Genomic DNA, 21639 nt, shown 5'->3' with positions numbered 1-21639 from the left:
TTCCCATAACCTAGCATTCCTGCAGGCCTTTGGAGTACAATCCCTGACCTGTACAGCCCAAAGTACTCCTCAAAGGATTCTGAGGGGCATTTTGGGATGCGTGGGATGCAAAAAAGTTATGCCCCACAGACAAATTAATTCTTCTGTAGGAACACCAGTCAAGATTCAAGTCAGCATCTCCAACACTCCCCTATAATTGCCCACAACAAATGTTCTTAGAACAGTTAGCAGCTATTCTTGTTTTCATCCCCCCACTGCCCAATCAGGGTGGGATGAAGGTGTGCTATGAAGCAATTAGTCATCAGAATTCCAGTATGGATCAGCAATGAGAATCTGTTAAGGGGAATGTAATACAGTTCCCAGCTGGGGAGGGCAGGATGGTCACAACTGCCTGAGGATTTCACCTCTCATTCACACCCTCCCCTCCAGGTGACCTCTGAGTTTACTTAGAATATATTTTAAAAATGCACCTACAAGGCCTTTTAGGCTCAGGTGGTATCTGTTTTCATTTCTTGGACCCTGGTCACAGTTCAAGAATAATACAATCAACTTATTCACCATGCTTACCTGTTACTCCTGCTGTAGGATTTGTGTCGAACGCTGGAGTTTTTAACTGAGCTGTCATGAGATTCAAGACTGTGAGAATTGGCCTTGTTGAATGCCAACCCATTAAATTCATTTCCAGAGCTGCTTTTGGTACATCTGCCACAAAATATTTCTGAATCATCTTGCTGGGTATTATCCTGATTCTCCAAACCATCAGCTAGCTGTTTGCCAGTTTCCGCAATAGCATGGTGGTCCAAGAAGTCATTGATGAGCAGGTTCACATTCATGGTGAGCAGTACAGAGATCAAAAATGTCACTGCTAGTCCATTCTCAAATTCATGTCCTCTTTTCTCTAGGCCAGGTTGAAAGCAACAAAAATCAAACAGAATAAATCAATCCTTGTATAATAAAGTACTTATGCCTGTACCTATTAGCAGGCACAGTTCAAAGAATTACTGCATCTTTTGTGATAGAAGATGATGAATTACTTCCAGGCTTCTTTTGTACTTGGTTCCATACACTTCTCTTCAAGGCATCAAACTTCTGTGGTGCTAATTCTTTCATCGTCTTTTCACATTAAGGTAACTGTTTCAGTTCAAGGAAAAACACATGTGCAAGTTATAACACACATAAGTGAGCAGCATAATCACAATCCACTGTAGTACTTTGCACCACCCAAATCTGAAAATTCTTATATACTGATATTAGCTCCTTGCATTTCTATGACCACACCAGGACAGTCACAAGACTATCTAGGAAATTACAGGTTAGCACCTTTTTCAAAAAGATCAGCCATCTGGTCTGTGATGCAAGGATTTGTGAGCCCACACACTTTTCACATTCAGACCCAAAACAAAGATGCTATAATGTGTGAGTAGCTTAACCTGTGGAACTTCATGCAGGCTGGCCATCACTTAAGTTCAGCATGCACTTATATGTTTACGGTAATGATACTTGGTCAACAGAAACTGGACCCTAACAGAGAGCTATACAACTTGTCCCTTTATAATTAAACAGAGGGCTTTGCAAATTTGCTACCTACAATGCCAGACAAATTACACAAATGGAGAAGAGTATTCAAAGCAACATGAACTCATACAGGTCTAGGCCAGAGTATCTAAGTTCCCAAGGCAAACCTTAAAGTATTCATTTTTAAAAATACAGATTATGTGGGAAAATAAGAGACATAAAATGCCTTGTCATTCATATGCTGTGCCATCTTATATAATGAATGTTTTTTGTTTAAAGAACACCCCAGGCCAAATACATGCAGAGTGATCCTAGGCATGTTTACTTGTACAACCAATGGTTTTATCTCTCCATAGAACTCATGCTTAGGAGTACAGACTAAATTATAAACATTCCTTTCTTTAGCATGTAACTTCTAGAACGTAACACCCAGCTTCTACCAATTGAGCCCAAAAGGTCATGTTCACACAAGCAGAACAACTATGGATTAGCTACACCCCCAAGTAAAGAACATCTTTATGTGGGAGATGGATTCTTTGATCAGTCTGTCACAGTCTTCTGTACCATACTGGGAAGGATTCCAGCCCATATAGAATGAATTCAGAAGTTTTACATTTGAAGCCATTGCAATTCCTCTGCAAAATGCTATTCATTGCTATTCCTGGGGCAGAAGATGTGAACAATATCTCTTGAGTTATAACTCAGCAGTAAAAAAGTTCTATCTGGACTCTCTTCAAAGGCAAATAGAATAGAAAGACAATGAAATAAATTCTAATTCCAAAAAGAGCCACTTTAGTATCTTGCAATGCCATAAATAACAACATTTTTATTCCAGCATAAGCTTTTGTGGTCTAGAGTCAATTTTTTTAGACCCTAGGGGTGACTTCTTGCTTTACATTCATTTTATATAGAAGGGTTTTTTGGGGGGTGGGGGCTGGGGACAGCAAGATCAAGAATCCTTGAAATGCAACCGGGTTTGATTCTCCACTCCTCCACTTGCACCTGCTAGCATGGCCTTGGGTCAGCCATAGCTCTGGCAGAGGTTGTCCTTGAAAGGGCAGCTGCTGTGAGAGCCCTCTCCAGCCCCACCCACCTCACAGGGTGTTTGTTGTGGGGGAGGAAGGTAAAGGAGATTGTGAGCCGCTCTGAGACTCTTCGGAGTGGAGGGCGGGATATAAATCCAATATCTTCATCTTCTTCTTCTTCTTCAATTAAGTAAGAACTTAATCAGGAAGAACCATAAGAGTATGACATGGTTAAACTGCAGTTTATACTACCACATGATGAACTGTATTAGGATTCTTACGTCACTACTACTGACAATTTTGGGAGAATGACAGGTTTTGATAACACACACACAAAAAGGCAAAATGGGGGAGAGGAAACAGTGTAAATATCAATCAAAAATGCTTTATTTGTATATGTATATATGAGAGCCAGTTTGGTGCAGTGGTTAAGTGTGCGGACTCTTATCTGGGAGAACCAGGTTTGATTCCTTACTCCTCCACTTGCAGCTGCTGGAATGGCCTTGGGTTAGCCATAGCTATCACAGGAGTTGTCCTTGAAAGGGCCGCTGCTGTGAGAGCCCTCTCAGTCCCACCCACCTCACAGGGTGTCTGTTGTGGGAGGGAAAGATTAGGAAATTGTAAGCCGTTCTGAGTCTCTGATTCAGAGAGAAGGGCAGGGTATAAATCTACAGTATTCTTCTTTATAGTGGTCTGAACAAAGGTTGGTGCGTGAGCATTAGGCATATGTTCATACTGTATGTTGGTTTTGGACCACAAATCATATGGTTGAATCTGTAGATCAGATAAACATAAATTACTGTTTTTTATATACTTTATTCACATATGTGAATCTTTATAGTGGCCTGAACAGCAGTGTGTGTGTTTTTTGACAAGTTTTTGATAACTAGTTTAGCGTTATTAGTGAATGGATTCTTTATTCCAGTCTAATTAGACATGAACTTTACATAATTACATTTCATGATCCCATAATGAATGGAAAGTAACGATTCACTTATAGGATCTAGCACATTAAAGCTTATGTTGGAATAAAAAGAACATTAATTGGCACTCCAAATAATTAGAGAATACTCTTAAGATGACTGCAGCCAATCATAAAATGTAAAGTGCATCAACGGCACCCAATCACAGAGCTGTTCTTTACTAAACCACACCTACACTCAAGTTCCTCCCCCCATTCGCACACAATTACATAAGTTTCTAAAACATGTTACTCATAACCTGAAATTCTGCTTCTTGGCTCACTGCCATTCTGCCAAACCCAAACATTGCACAAGCACAGGAAAAGGAACATGATGTTCTGTACTGCACAAAACTGTGGATGTTTGCAATACCAACCTGAAGCTAACAAAGCCACAATGGGAGAAAAAAGTGGTCAAGTAATAGCTTTACTGGATAAGCACCATTTGGCAGACGAAATAAGTTTTTGAGGCTCACTCTTTATCGCTTCAGCTCCACTGGTCAAAAGAACACACTGGCAACTGTGCTTTTTATTGGGTGTACAGGCACAATAAAAAAACAACATTTGAGGAGTGTATGGGAAGGCAATCCCAGCCCCCATTAGAGTTCTGAGATGGCATTAAAGAAAAAGACCAGACAACTGAGCAGTGTAACATTAAAGTAGTAGGAACAAAAACACCTGAGCTTTAGGTGTTTAACACCTGCCCACTTACTGTCAATCCAGTCTTGTGATTCCTCAGCACAGGGAGCACTTAAAGTCAGGTCTTGTTTGAGCTGTCTCCCTTGCAATAACTTTGTGCACAGTGTGAGGCTGTGTACAAGCCCCAATTAGTATGCCAGCACCTACATATTAATGATGTAAATGAAGGTGCTTCAGCTCCTGCCTGCAATGGTGGTAACTTGAAAGAAAGCAGGCTTCATATACAAAACTCACATGGAGATGCATGGGGGTGAAATGCATGAATGTGTAACCTAGCCCAGACGCTGCAAATTGTACAGAGGATGCCTCAAGTGAAACCAGCCCTTCGATGCAGTAAGCTCTTCTATAATTCCACAACACAAATGCTGGGTGAAATACAGAAGGAAATTAAAATGCCCCCTCCCATGCATCTATATACTGATCACTAAAGTACCTAATCCCACACCCACAGTGGGAAAGAAATAGCCCTAGGGGGAAAAAAAGCATATTTCACAAGTGTCCCAGTAAAGATTCTCGAATTAAGGGCTATGGAGATTAACTGAACATATCCTAATTGCATTTCTCCTTATGTAAAATAAGACTCACTATGCACTTCCAATATACCTATTTACATTAAGCATCCTGAAAAAAAGGATTTGCTTCATATTATTTTTCCAGTGAGCTCGTCAGATTTTCAGGTTAGTAAGTTTTGGGAACTTATCTGCAGGGTACCTCCAACAGCTCCTCAGAATTGCTCATGACCAAATAATTGGAACAAGCTTTAAATGTTTGATTCCCCAGTGGACTACAAGCATTGGTGGAAATTTCACTTCACTATTTGATGTGCCAAGGCATGGCCAAGCACCCAAATACCACTCTGATAAATGACTACTCTTTAACAGTTACCATAACTCTAACAGCAGCAATGGGCAAATAGTAGTCATGTCAGTGATAAGGGAGAAAATGATGGAAGACTTTTAATAAAGAACAAAACTCAGGAAATAACCTGTTACAGTGTGAAAAACAACTCATTTAGAACCTATCAAATTACAATTTCCAGCTCTAGGATACACCTGCATCATTAGGACCCAACATTGCAATAGGTAAAGTGCTCTTTAAAGAAAAATGTGGTGTGCAATGTTAGGTATTATTATTATAACCCCCACCCACCCACCCACCCAAAGGAGCAAGGTATCAGTAAGATTAAGAGTAGTCTATCATCACTAGCCACCACCGTAGTACTAGTGGGAGAAAAATCAAGACTTAAACAAAACCAACCCACTGCCAAAGAGCTTTGTGGAAAATGCGAACCAATCTGTAGGTTATGATAAACTACTACCCTAAAGTGTGAAAAGACAAGGACTGGGAAAGGGATTGGGGCAGGCAGGGGGAGAAACAGATATTCTGGCCATGCGGAAATAATGCATGGTGGGAGGAAGAGCAGCCTGGAACTCAGAAAGGAACTTCCAAACAGAGAGTGAGAAGGGGTGGTGGTGGTGGTTATGTCCTAAATTTTACATTGCTTAGCAAAAGCTTTGACATCCCACTCCAAGCCCCCATAGAGAGAATGCCACATATACATGAACTGATCGATCCCCTTTGTCCAGATTTTCTCTTGAGTGTTATCAGGTGGGTAGTAGCAACGTCCGTTTGCAACAGAAAAACAAGATGCGAGTTCAGCACCACCGCAAAGACCAGCAAGAGTTAAGGTTCCAAAAGTCAAAACGCTCCCTTAATCTTTGACAGAAATGGCTAAACTGTGTCTCAGGAGCCACGTGTGGCTCTTTCACACATATTGTGTGGTTCTTGAAGCCCCCACAGCCTAGCCTGGGGAAGGCATTTCTCTCTTTAAATCACTTCCTTAAGCCAGCCAACAATTTGGAGAATGCATTTAAAGTTAAGGTTGCTTTCTTTCCACCTCTCCCTCCCTCCCCTGACTTATTTGCCTGCCTTCTTTGCAGCTTTTAAACATCTGTTGTTCAGGTCTTGTGGCTCCGACACCTGACATTTATTCTATGTGGCTCTTACGTTAAACAAGTTTGGCCACCCCTGATCTTTGATGTCCGACGAAAGGAGCTTCTGATTCTCGAAAGCTCAAATCTTGTTGGTTTCTACGGCGCTTCAGGACTCGAACCTTGCTCCATGCAAAGGACCAGCCTCAAGAGTTTCCAAAGACAGGACCCAACTCCCTTCCCCCAACCCCATAGCCGTGACCTCTTACCTCCCCCGAGCCGCGGCTAGTCCTCAAAGCTTACGTCCCCGCCCGCAAAGGACGGGGTTTGCTTGGGTTTACAAGCCAGGCAAAAACTACAAAAGGAAAGCAGCCTCCCCTCGCAAGGAGACTCCGCTTTCGACCTGACCGCAGCAGCTCATCCTGTCCGTCCGTCTCCTCACACATCCGCGCAACGTGAAGCGAGCTCCACCCCTCCCCGCGGCCGTTGGTCCAGCCACCCTCTGAAAAGCGCCGATTGGTCGGCCGTGCGCGCGGGGCGCGGCAGACCGTTGGAGAGCTCAGCGGCTTCTATTGGTTGGAAGTAGAAGCTGCCTTGATTGGTCGTGTCCCGTGCCCGGCTAAGCCCCGCCGGTCGGCTGAGGTAAAGCGTCGAGCTAACGAAGGCGGGTGGCCTCTCTTTCGACGCTGAGGGAAGTTGGCGCTTCACCTGTTGAACTCAAGCCGGCCTGCCCTTTGGTCCTCAACTTGGTCCCTGTTTTTCTTGGCAGCTGCTCCCTTCGTGCGGCTTCAGTCCTCCCACTCTCGTTCTTATCAGTCTTTCAGGGCCCAAAGGAGTCTCGGAGTGGCTTAAAATCATCTTCCCTTCCTCTCCGCGCAGCAGACACCCTGTGAGGTAGGTGGGGTTGACAGAGCTCTGAGAGAACTGTGACTGACCCAAGGTCACCCAGCTGGCTTTATATGAAGAAGTGGGTAAAAAACGGTTCTGCAGATTAGAGCCTGCTGCTCTTAACCACTACACCAAACTGGCTTTCAGGATGCAACCTTGAAGTCTTCATAAGCAGTGTTACTTCAGATCTCATAAGCACTGATAATGAGTGAAACCAGTTCCCTTCTCCGACCCACCCACAGGTCTCCACTATAAAACAAATGCCAAGTGTCCAGCATTAAAACTGCTTTCCAACTTTTGTGGCACCCTTTGTGGTACAAAAGGTAGTTCCTTCGTATCAGCACTCTGTTTTTCCTATAAAAATAGGGCCACACACATCCGATTGGTATAATGCGCTTTTAATAAATACAGCCCTATAAGGCATTTTGTAGAACAGTCACACTTCACTTTAAAAGCTGAGCACTACTTTTCAGTCAGTCTCAAAAAAAAAAAAGCAGTGCTTTAATCCTGTGAATTCCTTTCTGATAAGGCAGGGGTTGCCAATGGTAGCGCGCCAGATTTTTTTTGCCTACAACTCCCATCAGCCCCAGCCAGCATGGCCAATGGCTGGGGCTGATGGGAGCTGTAGGCAAAAAAAAAAACATCTGAAGAGCTCCCATTGGCCACCCCTGTGCTAAGACAATTAGTAAACAATGCTCTGTACAATCAAAGTATTGACAGCAAAATTTGAAAAATCATTTATTGTTACAAGACAGCAAAATGTTATGGCATTTTGAAAGTTACATAACAGTGTTTCAAGAAAACGCAATGCAAACCAGCAGATTGTACAAATATTAAGTGCGCATCCAATACAACTTGAAAGATGCTGCTTGTACATTCACAAACTGTGCAGTAGTGTGCGAGGTGTATTATGCTACCTACTCCTTTCCTTCCCTCCACAATCTCTAGCAAGCCAAAAAAGCTCCACCACTTTCATGGCAAATATGAAAAATAAGACAAACCTGTGTAAGTTTGGCCATGTTAGTAGGGTAGATCTGATAGCCTTTCAGAAGAGCCATCCATGCCTGCAGTTTTAACCCAGGACCAAAGAGCCAGAAACCCCTCCCCCCCCAAAAAAAATCTCAGAAGACTACAAGAAAAAGGGGAAGAATGCCACCCACTAAACACTAGAGAGAAAGTGAGGCAAGAGTGAGGCACTTATGTGAGGCACTTATGTAAGTTTGGCCATGTTAGTAGGGTACATCTGATAGCCTTTCAGAAGAGCCATCCATGCCTGCAGTTTTAAGGGACCCATGATGAAGGGACCTTAGCTCATACAAAAGACTAACACACCCAGTGTAAAGTGACACAGATGACTCCAAGGTTTCATCACCACCTGCCCTAAAAACCTTGTCCTATTTTATCTGATAAAGGTGAATCATGTACCTCTCCCTGGACAATCCAAGCAGAAAAGATACAAAGGAAGCCCAAATGCATGTGATGTTATTTTTTAGCAACACTTCTTGGTAAGCTAGCAGAATTCTTTCTTATAGCTTCAGGGTTTTTTTAGCCAAGGAAAAAAAAGTACATTCAGAATTTTTAAAAAATTAAGAACACTTTATGGTGTTCAAGTGCAAAGGCACCAAGAAGTGATGATTTAACACAAGGAAGATCATGCTTTTTTGTCCCAAATACATACGCCACTGTGATTAAGTGCTCTGTTTATCAGACTATGCATCTTCATTTAAAAAGCATAGTGCTTGTTGTACAGCAGCTCCTATTCCCTCCCAAATTAGGTAAGAAGGCATTAAGCGAAAAGTTGTTCAGATATGGCACTACTAAGAGTAAATGTCCTCCCAGGAAGGCACGAATATGAGCTGCTTTGCAACCTTTTAACATATGTAGGAGGTGAGGTAGTGACAATATATTTGTGAGCTTTTAAAATACGTTCTAGAAGTAGTAATTGCTGCCACAATACTCTCAATCACAAAATTCTGAAGTCTTAAACTTTTTCCTGCCTGGTTTACACACATCTTAACTCAGGCACTTTTAACAGCATTAACAAAATAGAGTGCATCATTTATATAAAGGCACATAATCTACAGAAAAGTTAATACTTCCACTATCAAAAAATGTGTTTGATTTGTGCAACAAGAAGTTTGACAATACAGCAAGTCTGATGTAAGAGACTGGAATTTCCTTGCTGAAACAGCTCTTCAAATTCAAGTTTCTTCCAAAAAACTCATGAGGACGTACTCCATACTATATTTAAAAAACAGATGTTTGGGGGATATTAATTTTATTTCCTCAGACAAGAATAATACAATAGAATAGTTTCCTTTAGTAAATATGGCTAATACCCATTGACAGACCTTTCCTCTATGACTATGTCTAATCCCTTCTTAGAGCCATCTGTACCTGTCGCTGTCACTATTTCCATCAACAAGGAATTCCAGTTTAATTACTCAATGAGTAAAGTAGCATTTTCTTTTTGTCTGTCCTGAACCTGTTTCCCAACAATTTCATTGGGTGTCTCCCCTGCTCAAGTTCTAGTATTATGGGAGAAGGGAGAAACAACTATATCCATTTTTTTCTACTCCATGCATAATTTTATAAACCTCTCTACCATGTCTGATTTGAATATATTGTAAGTCAATCATAAAACCTCTTAGTGAATGTATATAAAGATGTTTTTACTCACTAAAACACAGAAACTTGTTTCTTTACAGGAGCCAACTGTCAAGGGCCCATCAACTGGCATATGGCCTTCCTACTCTGATGAATGGTACTCTAGATTGTAGATAAAATCAAGGGCTACAGCATTGGGCCATTTAGCCTTGGTTCCTAAGTAATGAAGGTGCAGTGAAAGGCTCCATATCTGGGTCTTCTACTTGGTTTATGGTTTACAGTTCACATCTGCATACTTACCGATGATGATGATGATGAGAACAACAACAACTGTTATCAATATGGCCCACATCTGGTAAGGGGAAAAAGTTTTTTTAATTCCCTCATAATATTTTATTCTCTTAGACCAGGTTACTTCAAATCTGGAAAATGTACTCCATTTTTGTCTTTTACAGTACTGTAAACTTTTAAAAAGCAGCCCCGTGACTCAGAGTGGTGAAGCTGCAGTACTGCAGTCCGAACTCTGTTCATGACCTGAGTTTGATCCCAGTGGAAGCTGGGTTCAGGTAGCCAGCTCAAGATTGACTCAGCCTTCCATCCTTCTGAGGTCGGTAAAATGAGTACCCAGCTTGCTGGGGGGAAAGTGTAGATGACTGGGGAAGGTAATGGCAAACCACCTTGTAAAAAGTCTGCTGTGAAAATGTTGTGATGCGACTTCACCCCAGAGTTGGAAATGACTTTACCTTTTTTAAACTTTAAAAAGTCTTTAATCCAAAGGTTATTTTCTGCTGTCAGAAGGCACTGCTACCAATAGAAGGAAACTCTCCTGAGCTGCCTCCCTCCCTCTTCTCACTGAGCTCCACTAAGTGTCACTCCTACAGGCCCTGACCTGGATAGCCCAGAAGGCAAACCTGATCTTGTCAGCTCTTGGAAATTAAGCAGGGTTAACTCTGGCAAATACTTGGATGGGAGACCTCCTTGAATGTCAGGAGGACAATGGCAGGGTTTATTCAGCCTCCTCTTCTAGCAGGGGTCAGTCATCAGAGGTTGCCATGACTTCCAGGTCTACGTGCATATGCACACACAAAAATAAAAAAAGTCACTCCTAGGGAATGGGGACCCTCAGGAGCACCAAAGCAGTGATATAATCACTCTCAGCCCTTCCACAGCAGAAAGTGGGAGGGGCTGTGGCTCAGGAGTATCTGCTTGACATGCAGAAGGACTCAGCTTCAATCCTCAGCATCTCCAGTTAAAAGGACCAGGCAGTAGGTGATGAGAAAAATCTCTGCCTGAGATACTGGAAAGCTGCTGCCAGTCTGAGTAGACAATACTGGCTCTAATAGACCAAGTATCTGATTCAGTATAAGACAATTTGTTGCATGTTCAATGTGACCTTGGATTCTACCAGTCTTGCAATATTTCAGTAGAAGGGAACAGTCCTGTTCACAGCAAGGAATTTTCTGATTTCAAAATCTCAGAGAAAACTGACATTTTGAGTTTTGTGATTTGGTGTTTTCCTTTAAGAAAAAAAAGCAATGCACCCACTGAAGGCCTCGTAACACTTACAAAAAAATCTAGGAAATGAAAGATAAGAGAAAGAGGAGGCGTTTCAGGATGCAGCCTTGAAGTTCTCATAATCAGCGTTACTTCAAATCTTGAAAACATTAGTTGTTAATGAGTGAAACCAGTTGTTCCCTTCTCTGACCCACCCACAGGTCTTCACTATAAAACAAATACCAAGTGTCCATCACTAAAATTGCTTTCCAACTTTTATGGCAGAAAATCAATGTAAGAGCCACTGGCAAAGTTAAAAGGGATGGAACAGAATTTTGAAGGACATGCAATGTTCATTTTCCAGAAGTTTAACCAGGAATGCTGCTATGAGCTCACTGTGATATACAGAAACACTGCCTCCCCCCTAAATGCTTCACTGATAAAAGCAAGGTTATGAACATCATATTTGGTAGCAAGACAATACACAGACAACATCTTGATACTTTTCTTCATGGTTTTGCTTACAGGGCTGGGTTTAACCAGACTTCTCTTTGCTCACATGCCTGGCTCTGTGCCCTCCTTAGTGACTTAAATAGTTAACAGAGAAAAAATATTTTTGAAGGGATTCAAGAAAGGCTTAGTGGTAGTGGCATTCTGGGCATGGGTAACAGGGATATTTTGATGAATGGGAATGGGAGCCATGTAATCATTCACAGGTATCGGAGGGGGGCCCATTTGGGCATGGGTAACAGGGATATTTTGATGGATGGGAATGGGAGCCATGTAATCATTCACAGGTATTGGAGGGGGGCTTTGACACATTTGACAGTTCAAGTGCACAGACAGATGGTATTACCTTACAGTTCTTCCACCAGTATTTTCTTTTCAGTTTGGCAGCATTTGTTTCAAATTGAGCTGCTCCAGCTTGCAAGGCATCAGCACGGTCATCCAACTCAGACAGTTTCTGATCTCTTTCCAAAACCTTGTCCACATTCACTCTCATGATATCCACCACCTAAAACCAGAGAGCCCAGACTCTAAGTAAGGGTTTAGTCACAACTTGAGACAATTTTTATTTGCTGCATTTTCAGGGCCGCAAAGCCAGCACACAAGTGTTAATGATAACAGAATGGGCAAAGGAGGTTTTGGATGTTCTTCACCAGGATTATGAAAACCCTGGTTTAATCTCCAGCCAGCCCTGACCTCGATGGTCCAGGCTAGCCCAGTCTCCTCAAAACTTGGAAGCTAAGCTGGGTAGGCCCTGGTTAGTATTTGGATGGGAGACCAGCAAGGAAGACCAGGTTGTGGTGGAAAGCAATCTTAAACCACCTCTGATCATCTTTCAAAGCTCTTTGGGTTGCCATAAATTCGCTATAACTTGATAGCACTTTCTACCACTAATCTTCAGCTTGGCCCAAGTGGCTTACTCAGGATACATTTCTGAATTCTGTGGAGATCCAGACTGCTTCCAGATATGCATAACTACAGCATGGAGTGAGATTTAAACTTGCGACATCCTTTATATGGTTTGGCATCTCAATTAGTATATACATCTGACTTTCTTATGTTATGATGTTATACTGGATGTCAAAATCTTATCCTGTGTAAAAGGAAACAATAAAATGTTCACAGAACTGTGTTAATATGCTTATCTTGATTCTAACATCAGGGGAGAGACAACACAGAGAACAGCACCAACGCCTTCTTTCCAACCACCATTTGTCTTTTGAAGCTCAGACAGACAATACACAGCAGAAAAAGCAATTTGTTTGGCACTTAGAAAGAGCACCCCCCCCCACATGTACAGTACATAACCTCTGAATCTTCGCACATTGTGCCAAATGGTACCACTCTCCCACCCAAACCACAGCATAACAGAAAAAATAAATCTTGCAGCTTTGTGTAATAAAGCAACTGGGGAGCAAAAGTTAGTGAGGAGTTCACCAGCTCCATTAATCACTGGAAAAGAAAAATCGTTCCAATTTTATTATCCCTGTAAACTCAAAGGAATAGTGCAAGACAAGCTCACCTCATTGACTTGGCTTTGAGTCTGCTGAAGACGACGGTTGCTGCCAGAAGCAGGGCCAGAGCTGGTGGGACCACTGGTCGACCTGCAGTACAGAAGACTTCTTTTAAGTCAGGATTGTACAAGCACAACAGCAACAGCCAAATGCTATTCTGCTTCCAAAACAACTTCATTTCCAGTCCACCTTTCTCACTGGGACTCAAGTCAGATCATAAGTATAATTTAAAAGACCTTTCAATCAATCACTAAGCAGATAGAACTGATAACATGTGAATCTAACAGCTCTCTGGGGGGATGAGAAAATTAAAAAAGAGCTTATGCAGTCCCACAGAAATATTGATGTATTTGATGAAATAGCCAAAGATATGGGCACAAAAATGCAGTTGGGCTAGGACTGCAAAATGCATGGCGGGGAGTAGGGGACAACCAGAATAATGCATGCAAACCTATCTTTTTATGGCAACAGGACAGTCAGGGTAAAATGAATTCATCCCTACTAAAAGTCACCTCCTGAGTAGAATTGTTTCTCTACAGCTTCTCACCTTCTAAAAGAAAGCTCTCCTGAATTTTGATTTTTACTTTTTATGAAATGACAAAGCAGATCATTCCACAACATTGTAGCCATCACAGGGAATGCATGTGAACAGACAGCTGTTGATTTTTTCCTGTTTTCAGGGAAGCAACTTCAAAAGCCTTATAGCCTGAAATTTAGATCAGCACAGAGACATTTACTCTCCCCCCATCCCAGCAAGTTAACATGCCTACATGTTCATTATTCCACTGCTGGCCTCCTTCCATTCTTCATTACTCTGCCTCCATGAAAAGAACAACTCACTAGAAACAACTAGATAAAGTACCTGTATTCCAGAATGTGGCATCAACTGTGCCTAATACCTGCTCAGTATACCACCTGATAGACAAGCTCTCTATTAGAAGATGCTATACAAATCACTGAAAATCTGATGCTCCTGAATGAAAGGAGAGAACTACTCAGAGGAGTTATGCCACAACAGAAGAAGCTGCCAAACAGCCAATGCTTCAACAGCGATTTTTAATTGCACCTTGCAGGGATCCATTCCAAACCCCTATTGCTTCTGGAAATGTAAGTCCACTTAAACACCATAGCCTAAATTAAAAATTATTTGTATGTTTGTCAGTTATACACCACTTACAATAGGCTGGGCATAAGCTGTTAGCGACCAAGAGACAGACACTTCAAGAAACATGATTATGATCATTTTGGGAAACTGTAGTTCTCCACTGCAAAGAGAAAGTGAAAGCGGTGCGCAACAAGTATCATACCACTGAGGCTAGATCCAAATGGATCTCGAATAAACCTGTTGAATAAACATACCTTGAATAAATTTGTTGGTCTTAATCTGTTCTACTGCTTCAGACCAACAGAGCTACCCACCTGGATTGAATTTATATGCTTGACTTGTTATTCCTGTTTTGTCTCCTCATATCTTAAAACATCTTCATCATGTTATATGCTAATTTGCTGTTCAGCCTTTTTCTTTAAGTTTGAATGGATTTCTTCCATTTCGTTATACCTGAAGAAGTGTATGTATGTATCACTGAGGCTAGCTGCAGGATATTTTAGCCCGGTTGCTCATGGCCACTTCAAACATGTAGCAATAGTCCAGGGGGTGGTCAACGGTAGCTCTCCAGATGTTTTTTGTCTACAACTCCCATCAGCCCCAGCCAGCATGACCAATGGCTGGGGCTGATGGGAGTTGTAGGCAAAAAAACACCTGGAGAGCTACCGTTGGCCACCCCTGGTCTTGCCAAGAGGGTTAACAAAAATTAAGGCTACACCTCTTTTCACATCCACACTGAGGAAGTGCTCCGGGGAAAATTTGGAATAACTTGCAATAACATGTTTGGTGCAGATTTGGTACAAATTGATATGGCCGCTAACTTTTTTGAAACTGTTTTAAAACCAGCCGGAGGCCTCAGCCCACTGCACTGTCTCAGAAACCGAACCGGGAGTTCTCAATTCAACGCCCAAGAGGTACCAATCCCCGCCACCGAGGAAAGGCACGACCTGGCGGCCCGGAGGGAGCCTCGGCCAAGCCACCGCACGCCAGAAAGCGGAAGGGAGCCGCCCATGGGTCCCACAGGACAAGCGGACGGCGGAACGCGGAATGTGCCCCTCTCCCGGCATCAGGCAGCGCTCAAAGGTGGTCTCGCCCCGAAGATCACCCCCTCCACCAGACTCACATGTTGGCAGCTGCGGCGTTGTTACAACTGTCTTGCAAAGAGACGGAAACTACTCCCAACACTGCCGCTAAGGCCCTTTTGGAGCGTGATCGGGGCGGGGCTCCGGGGAGGAAATTTTGCACTGCTCGGCCTTAGTAACCCTTTGCGCGCTTGCTGGGGCGCTCAACTCGCAGGCCTGATTTCTGGGGGAGGGAAGACTCGCTCGGAGGTAGCGGAAACTCCCTCGCCCCCGCTGCAGGACTATTACTGCGCGTCGTGTTGCGGGGATAGAAGATCGGGCAGGGTTGCTGGTGGTGGTGAGAGTTCCTTGTAGAACTCGCAGAGAACGAATTTAGTTAGCCTGGCTCCTCCCCACGCTCATTTTCTCCTGTTGTTGGGAGATTCACTGTTACGATATTTACTTGAACTTTTTCCAGCCTGAAGATTCCCGAAAGCGGCTTACAAAGGTATAGAATTTTTTAAAAAGTATTTAAAAATTAAAACATTAAAATGCTGATAATTTTTTAAATAGCGACTACAATAAAACATACAAGCAAACACAGTATTTGTTAGTCGCTTTTCTTCGTTGGGGAACTCAAGGCGGCTTACATTATTAAAGCAGCAATTAATACAAACAGTCTAGCAGTAAATGCATAATATAAAAACAGCAACAGGCTAAGATGGTTCTTGACAATTTCAGCAGACAAAAATGAAGTTAAAAGATCCTCTCCCCGCCCCCCCCCCCCCAAAAAAAACCCCTTCACCCAATTCAGTTAGAATCCTAGAGATTCTTGCTTGGTGATTTGGGTGTCGATATGGAAGCATTATTATGGTAGAAGGCAGTTTAGCAATATTGATTATATGCTAGCTTTCTGTGTGCATGGGCATTTTTTGTGAAAGCATGCTAACATTTGAGCCTCCTTCACCAGTTTGTGGTAGCACAGACAAGGACTGTGCTGACCATCTATAGAGACTTTGGCACTTCAAAGTTCTGTTTAATTCAATGGGTTTCAACCTCTCTTCTTATAAGTAATAGGTAGCTGAACTCCCAGCTCTTGATGGGGTCAGTGCCAACAGTCAAGAGTTTGGCTGTGATTTTGGATATCTCCCTTTCCACTGAGGCCCAAATCACTAATGCTGCCAGATCTACATTTTTTTCATCTTCACCAGGTCAGGCAACTGGCTGCTATCTCTCCACCTCTGACCGAGCCACCTCTGATCCATGTGATGGCCATCTCCAGAAACTCACCTGCTCGAGAATGCAGCAGTGTGTGTTCTTACCGGAACACCAAGAACACATATACAACCAGTACTCCACCAGCTGCACTGGTTACCAGTTGGGCATGGAACAGGGGTCACTGGGTGGGCATTTGGGGAGGTATTTGTGAATTTCCTGCATTACGCAGGGGGTTGGACTAGATGACCCATGGAGGTACCTTCCAACTCTGTTTCTATGAATAGTGGGTCAAGTTCAAGGTTTTGGTTTTGACTTTCAAAGCCCTATGTGGTCTGGAACCAACATACCTTAATGACAATCTCCCCTGGTGGAGAACATTGCACTTGTTGGATCAAGATTTACTGGTGACCCCTGGCCCTAAAGATATTTGCTTAGCCTCAACGAGAGCCTTTTTTGTCTCCAGCCTGGGAGAACACCCTCGCTATTGAGATCAGAGGCCTGCAGGACTTGATTCAATTCCACAGGACCTGCAAGATGGAGATGTTCTGCCAGATCCACTGGAAACTGAACAAGAGCTCCACCTAATAACTAAATCACTCAGATATTATCCACCTATATTGGCCTCCCCCTGTATCACTGGAGATGTTGTCAACTTCTATTGACCTCCATCTGCCTGTTTCCCCACCACCATCTACTTTCAACACTTGGAGACTTAGATGGGAGCAGATGGAGACAGAGTATTGAAACAGTGCCATCAATTGTTATTGTGTATTATCAATGGATTTTATTTAAATTGTTTTAATAATTGTGAAATTTTAAATATTGTACTATGTGTTTATTGTTTGTTGTAACCTGCCCGGAGTCTGCTTGCAGGGAAAGGAAAGGAAAAGTCCCCTGTGCAAGCACCAGTCATTTTCGACTCTAGGGTGACGTTGCTTTCACAACGTTTTTACGGCAGAGTTTTTATGGGGTGGTTTGCCGTTGCCTTCCCCAGTCATCTACACTTCCCCACTCAGCAAGCTGGGTACTCATTTTACCAACCTTGGAAGGATGGAAGGCTGAGTCAACCTTGAGCCAGCTACCTGAAAACCCAGCTTCCACTGGGATCGAACTCAGGTTATGAGCAGAGCTTAGGACTGCAGTACTGCAACTTTAACACTCTGCACCACGGGGCTCTTAGAACACTTGGAGACTTAGATGGGAGGAGATGGAGATAGATGCTTGCAGGGAGGGTGGGCTAAAAGCTGAAAATTAAATAAATTAAAGTTCTACATCTGCTTGGTCAGAGGCAAATGAAGAGCCTAGGAGTTGCTTTGTGGTATATTTATTGTTTACACGTATGTATATAATGGAGTAGTCTGCTCCTTCCCTAATATCTGTGTGATTTAGTTATTGGGTGGAGCTCTTGTTCAGTTTCCAGTTTTGTATGTTAGCTGAAGTTGTTGGAGTTGTGTCCTTGCAAATAAATGGCTGATGTTTTGAGCCAGCTTGTTTCTGCTGAATGGACCTGAGAACGGATGCCTGAGTGAGTAACCCTAACCTGGGAATCCACAGCCAAAGGGGGAACATTACAGCCTGGTTGGCTCAGATCAGAGATCCACTTTTTTCAGCAACCAGCATGATGTTTGCTCTTTTGGGTCTCACTGGGGAAAGTGGGCATAAATATCCAAATAAAATACTCAGCCTACACCAGTTATAACAGTAAAATTGTAACAGTAAAATGGATCTACGTTTTAGGCATATCATGTGCCAAAGGTGCTAATCTCTTTGCTTAAAACAAGGGAGCATCTTTGACCTCATTGCTGCAATTACTGCAAGGTCCAAAAGAATAACCATAATAACACACAGTTTTTTGCAGTTTAATCTTGAACATATTCCAGAGTGGGACGAAACCTTTGTTAAGCATCGCCTCCTGCCCCTCTCTGCTTGAAATGATACTGCTATGTAGCTAGTCTGAACTTAAGTATCATAGCTGTTTTCTTAATCCTCTCTTTCTTTAGCTAACAGTTAAAGCTTCTCAGGACACAGCTCTCATGATACAAGAACTGCAAAAGAGACAGCTTCCAAGAAGGTGTCAAGGCCTTTGAGTCTCCTAGAGAAAGACTGTCTATAAATGAAGTACGTAAGTAAATACATCTTTTCCTAGTCAGGGTTTTTGTGTAAGAAATTTCACAGGTAAACCCTCTTGTAACATGGAGAAAGCTTGGAATGTACAGCTTCTGCTTGTCACATACTTTGCAGTCTCAGAAACTCAACCAGGAAAAAAGATGGCCATGCTGAGCCACGACTAGAAGGCATTCTGTTTGCTCCTGAGATCCGTGGGACTTTCAGGTAGGTTGTGAACCCATGGCCCTCTGTCTGAAAATACTTGCTGCAAGGTACCCAATAAATGCCAAGGGCTACCTTTCTGTGACCAGTGGGAACCTGTGGTTAACTTCTTTCAGGATTATAGATACAGGGGACTAGATAACTCTTGAGGTCCCTTCCAACTGTATGTTTCTATGTTTCACATGAAAACTGTGGTTTGTGCTTCTGTTAAGGTTGTGTTTTAAGATCATTAATTAGTTTGCTAGCTAATTCTAGTTTGACAGGTGCTGCTTTCACTTAGATTTTGTGGAGATTGCCTGATGCTGTAAAATCAGCAATCACATCCCCTTTAAATCTTTTGAATGAGTTTAAAGTTAGGTTCAAACATGTTTTCTGGTGAGGGCTTGCAATATTCCTGTTGATTGAAGGCTGTATTTTTAAGTCAAATTTTTTATTTATGTTTGCTGTAATTAGCTATGCAAGGTTTAAACTTTATTGAACCTTTAACCTTTATTGAAGGGTATAAATGGTTCAATGCATGAATGTAAAATGAATTACAATGCTACACAAGCCTCTCTGTACCAACATAACCAAAAGCAGCTCAATGCAAGAATGGAGAGCCCAAGGTGAGCAAGGCCTGCTTGGGCTGACTAGAGATCCAGCCAGCACAAGCCGGCCTTGCTCGCCTGGGGGTCTCCTGAGCTGCCTCCCCCCAGTCAAAAGGCCAGCATGCCACCTGCCACCAAAAATCACATAAGTGGGGAAAGGGTGGCACAGGCTTCTCCAGGGGTTCATGTGGGCTGCTGGGGGTGTGGCAAAGCCCGTGGTAGCTGGCTGGCTGCTCTCCTAATCCAGGGATTGTTATGCAGCTGCATCTACTATTTAATGGACAAGGTAGGTGGGGAGGAAGAGGGGGAACCGTCAGAAAAGTTCAGGAGCTGTGCTCCTGCGAGCTCCTGCTGAATCTGAGGCCTGTCTGCACCCTTTCTTGGGATTCAGGCTGCACAACTAAGAGGGAAGACCTATGGCTGGACTTATTTCAGCTTCCCCATCAGTTGACTCAGCTTTCCACCCTTCTGAGGTCGGTAAAATTAGTACCCAGCTTGCTGGGGGGAAAGTGTAGATGACTGGGGAAGGCAATGGCAAACCACCCTGTAAAAAGTCTGCCATGAAAGCATTGTGAAAGCAATGTCACCCCAGAGTCAGAAACGACTGGTGCTTGCACAGGGGACTACCTTAACCTTTTTTATCAGTGTCTTAGTTTTTCAGGAAGTCCACATAGTCCTGGTTTGCTTCCGCAAGAATGCGGCATATCCATCCTTTTATAAAGATGGGACAGCTGGGAACAGAACATGTTAGTTAAGAGTGCAGTCTTAAAGCTCTGTGCTGTTGTAATGTGGAGACACCCGGGTGTGCGGGTGTACTGCTCCTCTGGTGTCATGCTGGTGTATATCGTTTGCTGGCAATGTCCTGCGATAGTGGCCAAAAATGTGCTATACAGGTGTGTTTGTGTATGTGCTGGAGGTTGGTATCTTAAGCCCCTCAGACCACATCCTGCTCCTTGCACCAGCATACCATGTCTATTTATTTTATTTTTATTTAAACATACCCACTGAACTCAGTTGTGGGGGGTGGGGGAGCCTTACAGCTGCTGCACAGCTCAAGCTTCCCACGAAGTCTGCAGCCAGTTACAGCTCTCCTAAACACTACATAAGCCCTGCCAGAACTCTCAGATGATGGGACAAGCAGCATGGGATTTTCTCTGGCTGTATGTCTGGTATATTTAGAGCATGCTTGCACACATAAATGAGGTCATGGGAGCTCTTAAAAAAGGGTATTCTGCACAATAGCCAGAGGAAAACAAATATTGTTTTAGCATATTGCTGACACTGCTCTGCTCTTATTGTTGGATATAAACACTGACCTGGACATTTTACTCCTCCAGCTGGGGATGCTATGTTAGACCTCACATAGATAAGGAATGAAGGGAGATCTCATCTGCCTCAAACATGGACTGCCAATATCAGCAACATGGATCTACTGTGTATTGTTTCATCAACCTTCTACAGGTGCTAGAAAGGTTTCTCACATGGAGCTGAGGGTAAGATGCATAATCCCCCCCCCCCTTTGTACTTTCCAAGTTTGCAGCTTTGCCTACAATTGTTTACAGCTGTTGCATGCATAAGTAGCTAATGCTCTGACACTGGTACTCACTAGCGCTGGGTCACAGGCTGCACTGTTGGGCAGTGTCTTGACACTTTCAACCAACCCTAACAGTTTAATTGGTTCCAGATACCAGTACTAAGTAAGGGCAGTAGGCCAGGCACAGTGCCACCATATTCCTAAACTGTACTTAGTATGGCTGTATACACCTACTGAGGTCAGTTCACAGGATCTGAAATCCATATTTACAGAGCTGATTATAGGAATATTTGGCAGTAGCATTGTAACATGGGGCAGTTTAATTTTTTGAGTTCCTGCAGCAATGGTAGCTACAGCCTCTGAGAGTCAAGAATTACCTTAGAGGTCAGGAATCTGGGGTGGGATGGAACCAGTAAGAGCTACTGTTGTGGGTTTGGGGGAAACATCTGCAAAAACAGCAACTGCAAAATGAATAGGGAGAATTAACAGAGGGCTCACAGGCATATGACTGGTTAGTGTGGCTTCAAAAGTACTTATGGGCATTTTCATCTACAAGGCTTAAAATGCACTTTTGCTTCAATCGCTGTGCAATGTGAACAAAAAACCTAAACTGGTCATAGTGCTACCGTGTTAGAAATGCTTGTTGTGCTCTTCTGCAGAGAACA

The 21639-nt window shown here is 43.0% G+C and overlaps 2 protein-coding genes across 2 annotated transcripts in view; both read right to left on the bottom strand.

Moving 5' to 3' along the window:
• Positions 1-6559, bottom strand: part of PER3 (period circadian regulator 3) — a 38111-nt gene extending 31552 nt beyond the window's left edge. The window contains exons 1-2 of the mRNA XM_060259714.1: positions 6401-6559; positions 568-1131 (exon numbers count right to left, since the gene is read on the bottom strand). Coding sequence (XP_060115697.1) covers positions 568-833 — 266 coding nt within the window. The 5' untranslated portion in view covers positions 834-1131; positions 6401-6559. The remainder of the gene's footprint in view (positions 1-567; positions 1132-6400) is intronic.
• A 1185-nt stretch (positions 6560-7744) lies between these two features.
• Positions 7745-15712, bottom strand: VAMP3 (vesicle associated membrane protein 3). Its single transcript, XM_060259713.1, has 5 exons — positions 15370-15712; positions 13150-13231; positions 11977-12135; positions 9927-9978; positions 7745-9260 (listed from the first exon to the last, which is right to left on the bottom strand). Coding segments are annotated over exons 1-5 (315 nt in total). The 5' UTR covers positions 15372-15712; the 3' UTR covers positions 7745-9240.
• Between the last annotated feature and the right edge of the window lie 5927 nt (positions 15713-21639).

The sequence above is a fragment of the Heteronotia binoei genome, chromosome 18 (genome assembly GCF_032191835.1).
Source record: "Heteronotia binoei isolate CCM8104 ecotype False Entrance Well chromosome 18, APGP_CSIRO_Hbin_v1, whole genome shotgun sequence".
Taxonomy (NCBI): Eukaryota; Metazoa; Chordata; class Lepidosauria; order Squamata; family Gekkonidae; genus Heteronotia; species Heteronotia binoei.
The sequence above is the reverse complement of the archived record's forward strand: the minus strand, read 5'-3'. Positions and strand labels throughout refer to the sequence as shown.

Excerpts from the sequence above, each read along its gene's own strand:
- VAMP3 (XM_060259713.1), bottom strand. Across the intron at positions 12,136-13,149 it reads CTCAAAGCCAAGTCAATGAG|GTGGTGGATATCATGAGAGT; the intron begins GTGAGCTTGTCT and ends CTCTGGTTTTAG. Across the intron at positions 9,261-9,926 it reads TCTCATCATCATCATCATCG|TATGGAGTACGTCCTCATGA; the intron begins GTAAGTATGCAG and ends TTTTAAATATAG.